General features: G+C 47.4%; 1 protein-coding gene across 9 annotated transcripts in view; it reads left to right on the top strand.

Moving 5' to 3' along the window:
• The first annotated feature begins 551 nt into the window (after positions 1-551).
• synj1 (synaptojanin 1) overlaps positions 552-7,476 on the top strand; it is a 105,784-nt gene continuing 98,859 nt past the window's right edge. For 7 of the 9 annotated variants that reach the window (XM_086007063.1, XM_086007061.1, XM_086007067.1 and 4 more), the window contains exons 1-2: positions 554-767; positions 1,417-1,559. In XM_086007063.1, the coding sequence (XP_085863189.1) occupies positions 1,430-1,559 (130 nt within the window). In that variant the 5' untranslated portion in view covers positions 554-767; positions 1,417-1,429. Of the gene's footprint in view, positions 768-1,416; positions 1,560-7,476 lie in introns of all 9 variants that reach the window. The other 2 variants (XM_086007066.1, XM_086007065.1) reach the window with 1 other exon arrangement.

The following is a 7,476-nucleotide window of genomic DNA, read 5'->3' as shown; positions in this document are numbered from 1 at the left end:
GAGTGCCGTCCTTCAGATGAGATGTTAAACCGAGGCCCAGTCCGCTCTCAGATGGATGTAAAAGATCCCACGGCACTATTTTGAAGAGTTATCCCCGGTGCCCTAGCCGATACTTATCCCTCAACCAACGTCACCAAAACAGATTATCTGGTCATTTTTGCTGTTTGCGGGAGCTTGCTGCGCACAAATTGGCTGCTGCATTTGCTACATTACAACAGTGACTACACTTCAAAAAAAAGTACTTCATTGGCTGTAAAGCGCTTTGGCACGTCCTGAGGTCGTGAAAGACGCTGTATCATTGCAAGTCTTTCTTTCAACTTCTCACAATACCCACATTGGAGAAAACAATCCTGAAGCACCACCTGCGGGGGGAACAGGCAGCTGAACAAGGGAGAAGCACCAGACCATTGCGACCTGTTACGGCCGGGAGTGACGCCACAGAGGGAAAAAGACGGGCCTGATTGACAAGCGCCCGGATGGGTTTCCAGGAAGTGACGCCACAGAGGGGGGCGGGAGGGGAGAAAGGCGGGCCTGATTGACAAGCGCCCGGATGGGTTTCCAGGAAGTGACGCGACGGCCGGCTGGTGACGGAGAAGAAGCGGAGGTCGCTGCGGTGTTTTGAGCGGAGGAGCGAGCAGAGAGAGAGAGAGAGAGAGAGACAGCAGCAGCAGCAAGAGCAAGCAAAAGCAAAAGCAAAAGCAAGAGGAGGAGGTGTCGTCGCCTCAGTGGGCAAAGGGCAAAGGACGCCTTTACCGCATCAACCTCAGGTTTGTGATTCAGGCATTTAAATCCTGCAGTCCCAGCAAACCGAGGGAGCCTCCTCTCCCCGCTGAGAATAGACCTCCTCCCGCTTTGTGACGGGTTGCAGCGGCCGGAAATTATTTGTTCTCCTGATCATTGTTTGCTCTGTTGCTGGTCGTTTTTTTTTCATCTTCTTTCGACCTGACAGGCCTGTGACAGCAAACGAAAATCAAAGGGGGCCCCTTTCAGTCATCCGTTCCCCCCACCCCCCTGCTCTCCTAAAGGCATTTATTTTGTTGGCTTATAAGGTAATTTACCTGCTGATAATTACCCTTTGAAATGCATTTTTTATTAACTGCACATTGGCAACTGTGATTTGCCCTTGTGTTGAAAGGGAGAATGGGATTCTGCGATTATTGATTATGTCGAAAAAAGAACTTAATATTTAATGTGTACGACGTTTTAATTAAGGGAGGGGAGCGAACGTGACTTGTTTAAGAATCGTTTTGCTACAGGGCAAAACATAAGCGGAAATGACTATGTTATTTGGCTGCTTAAGTAAATGAAGACTTGACCTTAAAAATGGTGTGGCAATGATGGCATATCATTGTTTCTGATGACCACCTGCTCACAGTCAGATCTGCTAAATGTGCTACCTCTTATCTCTGTCGACAGGGTATTGGAGAAGATGGCATTCAGTAAAGGATATCGTATCTATCACAAACTGGATCCACCGCCCAGTACTTACAGTGTGATAGTAGAAACCCGAAACCGAGAGGACTGTCTGATGTTTGAATCTGGAGCTGTGGCTGTTCTCTGTAAGTAATAGATGCAGTTTACTTCGATTTTAGGCGATTTCACGTTTCAGTGGAATTTTTGCTACCCAGGGAATAGGGTTCAACAGTATTATTGGTCATTTTTTTCTGGTAACTGTTTTATTGTGAATAACAGCATTGAAGTTGCCTTCTAGTATTTCATGAGACTTCTGTTTTATAGTGATTTATTAAGATGTTCAGACTCCCTCTGCCCTCCCAGAAGTAAGATAATGTTATCAGTTGCATTAACAAATCTTCCTTTCCTTTCGAACATGCAGCCTGTGTCTTCCTTGCCAGCGATTTTATTGCTGCTGGTAAAGAGATTGCTGGGACTATAAAATAATTTATAATTCAGGCAAGGCTTTTTTATGCAAATCTCTCCACACATACTGGAGGAAGGAAAAACCTTTTGTACTCTACCCCATGTTATATTGGGCTAGGTATCACCTTGAGTTGAGGTGGACAGTCAGATCATCTTGCTAGTTTTTTAGTTGATTAAATTCTCTGCCTCAATTCTATTAGTGATGCCTCCTTAAAAGAGGATACTTGTGGAGTTGTCAATCGGTTGGTGACACTGGGGCAATCTAGTGTTCCCTTTGTTAGAAATAGGCCTTTGAAAAGAATACTGAAATTCATATTTTTGGGCGGTGATCCTTTAGCTTAGATGAAGAGTCTCAAACCAAAACATGAAACTACCTCTTCTCTCTTCATGTACAGTGTATATTCAGAATTTTGTTTTTATTTCAAAATTCTAGCATTTGCAGTTGTTTTTAATTGCAGCTTGAATGTGTATAGTTGTTTCAGTTAACTGTTGGTTGTACCTACAAAGCATACACAGGAGCATGCTGAGTGGTAGGAAAAAAAATATTGGATAAAGGACAATAACTCAGGATGGCTCTTTTATATAAAATCTGGTGATGTAGTGAAAATTAGTTTGTATTTGTGAAACAAAACCTAATGGTGTTCCAAGTTGGCACACTGTAGAATGGTATCAGTAAGGTAATGTTAGTTTTATGTTTGTAAGGATTCCTAAATTAATCATGCAAATGTTATTGCACATTTTTTCTAGTGTCAGTGGGCAGCACTCTCGCTTCTGAGTCAGAAGGTTGTGGGTTCAAGTCCCACTCCAGGGACCTGAGCACAAAAATCTAGGCTGACACTCCAGTGCAGTGTTGAGGGAGTGCTGCACTGTTGGAGGTGCCGTCTTTCGGATGAGACGTTAAACTGTATTTATCCCTCAATCAAAATAACAAAAAGATTATCTGGTCATTATCACATTGCTGTTTGTGGGAGGTTGCTGTATGCGAATTGGCTGCCGCGTTTCCTACATTACAACACCTTAAAAAAACTACTTCATTGGCTGTAAAGCGCTTTGAGATGTCCAGTGGTCATGAAAGGCGCTATATAAATGCAAGTCTTTTTTTCTTTTGAGTGAGATGCTCAGTATTTGCTACCTTATGGTGGGATTATATTTTGATTGGTAGAATAGCATAAATGACTTGCTTCATGTAGTCACAGTTTCAGTTCTGCGTTATTCTAACTGACAGTTTCGTCACTCTTTTAATCCTGAGCGGGACTGGGGGAATGTTTGGGGGGAGGTGGTGGGAAAGGGAATGGATTCAGGTAAAATGATTTTACTTGTCTCACCCCACAGTAAGTGTCTCTCCAGCAGCACTGCGGCTGCAAGGAGCCAATGACTCATCTCTGATTCAACCTGGATCTGAGAGGGGAATAAAAATAAGAATTTTAACTGGGTAGTTAGATAGAAAGAATGAATGAAAGACTTGCATTTATATAGCGCCTTTCACGACCACCAGACATCCCAAACCGCTTTACAGCCAATGTAGTACTTTTTGAAGTGTAGTCACTGTTGTAATGTAGGAAACGCGGCAGTCAGTTTGCGCACAGCAAGCTCCCACAAACAGCAATGTGATAATGACCAGACAATCTGTTTTAGTGATGTTGTGCAATCTGGAGATTTCCACTTGTCCAATGAATGTGATGTCTGCTTATAATGTGACTTTGGGCAGGCCGTTAGGATTTGTAGGTTGATGAGCCTTCAATAACCACAAAACTAGAAGTTACAGACTTAAACAAGTTGGCTTTTAATCACTAAGATCAGAGCTAACATCTCAACACGCCGACTGGTTCACAGGAATGAGTCATACAGATCCTGGGATCTTTATGTAAGAGAAGTCAGGGGCAGAGCCAAGACCTGGAACCTCCCAGGTTAGTCGGGAAAGAGGAAGTGAAACTATACACAGTGGGGGAGGGTAATATACATGAGTGCAAAACGAATACAGGATCAAGACAAACAGATTTCATTACATTCACCCCTTCTATAGATTTAGTCCATCAGGGTGATGTTTCTTAAAAGTTGGTATAAGTGAGTCTGTCAGGAGGTTTTGCAGTTCTCAGTGATCGGCGCAAAGCCGGTTGGGGTGCCTCTAGGGGAGTGGATTCTGGTTCCTCCGCTGTCCGGGCCTCCGCAGTGTCTTCCAGGTTAAAGTTGGGTATTGATACCTCTGGGCGTCCTGTCTCTTTTTGGTGTAGGTCTTCATCGGGTAGTCTCCCATCGTTCTCTCGGGGAGCGAGGTCTTTTATGGAAACAGTGTCCTCTCGCCCGTCAGAGTATTCGATTATAGGCGTACTGAGGGATTGCATGGAGGAGCTGTACCTTTTCCACAAGGGGGTCTGTTTTATGGCCTCTCGTGCTTCCGCAATAGTACTGTCCCCGGAGACGTCAGCCACACGGGTAGAGATATGCCCGAGGTGGATTTCCGGGGAAAACGAACATCTTTTCGTGAGGGGTAGCGTTAGTGGCAGTACATAACAGAGACCTTATGGAATGGAGCACGTCTGGGAGGACTTCCTGCCATCGGGAGGTCGGAAGGCCTTTTGACTTTAAGGCTAACGTGACAGCCTTCCAAACAGTAGCATTCTCCCTTTCCACTTGCCCATTACCCCGGGGGTTGTAGCTAGTGGTTCTGCTAGTGGCTATCCCCTTCGAGAGCAAGAACTGGCGCAGCTTGTCACTCATGAATGACGTCCCCCTATCGCTGTGTATGTAGTTCGGCATGCCAAACATGCAGAATAGATTACAGAGACACTTGATGACCGTGGCACTGGTCATGTCTGGGCAGGGAATGGCGAAGGGGAAGCGGGAATATTCATCAATGATATTGAGGAAGTATACGTTACGGTCGGCAGAGGGAAGGGGTCCCTTGAAGTCCAGACTTAGGCGCTCGAATGGCCGTGTGGCTTTGATAAGGTGTGCATGGTCAGGCCTGTAGAAACGAGGCTTGCATTCCGCACAGATGCGGTAGGCTCTGGTCATTGCCCTGACCTCCTCGATGGAGTGGGGCAGATTGCGGGACTTTATAAAATGGTATAGTCGGGTGACCCCTGGGTGACAGAGGTCGTTCTGGAGACCCTGTAATTTGTCCGTATGAATGCTGGCACACATTCCCCGCGATAGGGCGTCTGGGGGTTCATTAAGGGCTCCCGGCCTGTACATAATATCATAGTCGAACGTGGATAGTTCGATCCTCCACCTGAGTATTTTGTCATTCTTGATTTTCCCCCTTTGTTTGTTATTAAACATGAAAGCCACCGACCGCTGGTCGGTGAGCAGGGTGAAACGTTTGCCGGCTAGGTAGTGTCTCCAGTGCCGCACTGCCTCCACTATAGCCTGTGCCGCCTCTCTCGACAGAAGAGTGCCTGATTTCAGGTCCCTGAAGGGTTTGGGAGAAGGCCACAGGTCTCCCAGCCTGATTGAGGGTCGCAGCTAAGGCAAAGTCTGACGCATCGCTTTCGACTTGAAAGGGAATGCATTCGTCCACTGCACACACTGCAGCCCTTTCAATGTCCTGTTTAATACTGGTGAAAGCCTCCTGAGCTTCAGCTGATAGTGGGAAGGATGTCGATTTAATGAGGGGTCAGGCCTTATCAGAGTAATTGGGCACCCATTGGGCATAATACGAAAAAAATCCCAGGCACCTTTTTAAAGCTTTGGGATTGTGTGGCAGGGGCAGTTCCTTTTAGGGGGCATAATCGGTCAGGGTCCGGTCCAATTACCCCATCTTCCACCACACAGCCGAGGATACAGAGACGGGTTGTGTTGAAGACACATTTGTCTTCGTTGTAGGTTAGATTCAGCTTTAGGGCAGTTTTTAAAAATCTCGCAAGATTTAGATCGTGGTCTTGCTGGTTGTGCCTGCAGATAGTGACATTGTCCAGATAGGGATAGGTAGCTTGTAGTTTATTCTAGTCAACCATGCGGTCCATCTCACGTTGAGAAGACCGAGACCCCATTTGTTACTCCGAAGGGCACTCTGAGAAAATGGTAGAGGCGCCCGTTCGCCTCGAAGGCGGTGTATGGGCGGTCCTCCGTTCTAATGGGGAGCTGGTGATACGCGGATTTGAGGTCGATAGTCGAGAAGACTCGGTATTACGCAATCTGGTTGACCATTTCTGATATGCGGGGTAAAGGGTAGGCGTCCAGCTGGGTATAAATATTAACAGTCTGGCTGTAGTCAATTACCATCCGTTTCTTTTCGCTATGTTTAACTATGACTACTTGGGCACGCCACGGGCTGGTACTGCATTCAATAATGCCTTCCCGCAGGAGTCTGTCCACTTCCGCCTTGATAAAGTGTCTGTCTTCCAGACTGTACCGTCTACTTTTGGTCGCTATGGGCCTACAGTTCGGAGCGAGATTAGCGAATAAAGAGGGCGGGCTGATTTTTAAGGTTGATAGGCCACAGACTGTGAGTGGCGGCTGGGACCCGCCATATGCTAGCGTGGCACTTTCGTGGTGGCACTGGAAGTCCAGGCCCAAGATTACATTAACACAGAGTTCTGGCATCACGAGGAGTTTAAAATCCTTGTAGTCCGTGCCTTTTACAGTCAGTGTTACCACACAGTAGCCCAAAATGTCCGAAGTGTGGGGCTTAGCAGCCATAGCAATTCTGCTCCGTGTAGGGGTTACTGTTAATGAGTGCCGTCGTACCAGGCTAGGGTGGATAAAACTCTCGGTACTCCCACAGTCAATTAAACATTTAGTTAAATTCCCATTTACCTGTATGTCCATCATGGATTTTGTCAACGGGTGTGGCCTGGATTGATCCACCGTGATCGAAGCCACTGTTGGGCCCTGGGCGGCCGTTGAGTCAGGAAAAGATGGCGGATCCCAAGATGGCGGCCCGCACGGCATGCACGAGGCGGTGACGGAGTTGGAAATCGGATTCCCCCTGCAGACTTTGCTAAAATGCCCCTTTTTCTTACATTTGAAGCATGTAGCGTCCTTCGCTGGGCATCGTTGTCTGGGGTGCTTGGCCTGGCCGCAGAAGTAGCATTTCGGGCCTCGAGACATTGCCGCTGTAGTAGGACTCCTGGGTGAACTTCTGTGTGGGGACTCCGGCGGCGTAGAGCTGGTCTGAGACCTGGATGGGGAAGATGGCTGATTCTAAGATGGCGGCCCCCTCGGCACGCACGAGGCGGTGAGGGCCGCATGGCCGGAAGAATAAGAGTCAGAGTTTCTCTGGGCCACGTCCAGCGATCGCGCAGTGGCCACTGCCTTTTTTAAGTCCAGGACCTCCTTCTCCAGCAGTCTCTGCCGGATATAATTCGATTTGAGGCCCGTGATGAAGGAATCGTGGACCAATTTGTCCGAGTATGCGTTGGCCGTCACGGCCTTGCAGTTACAGTCCCGGACCAGGTCCTTTTAGGCCCTGTAAGAAATCATCCATTGATTCCTCTGGTCGCTGCCTGCGTGTAGCCAGCAGATGTCTGGCGTACACTTTGTTTACCGGCCTCTGGTATTGGGCCTTCAGGATAGTGATGGCCTCCGTGTAAGAGGTGGCGTCCCGGATGAACGAATAAATCCGATGACTTACGCAAGTCAGTAGACTCCGTTTAT

The sequence above is a fragment of the Somniosus microcephalus genome, chromosome 14 (genome assembly GCF_052327205.1).
Source record: "Somniosus microcephalus isolate GS21.2 chromosome 14, FLI_Smic_1.0, whole genome shotgun sequence".
NCBI classification, from domain to species: Eukaryota; Metazoa; Chordata; class Chondrichthyes; order Squaliformes; family Somniosidae; genus Somniosus; species Somniosus microcephalus.
This window is presented reverse-complemented; position numbering and strand designations above follow the sequence as displayed.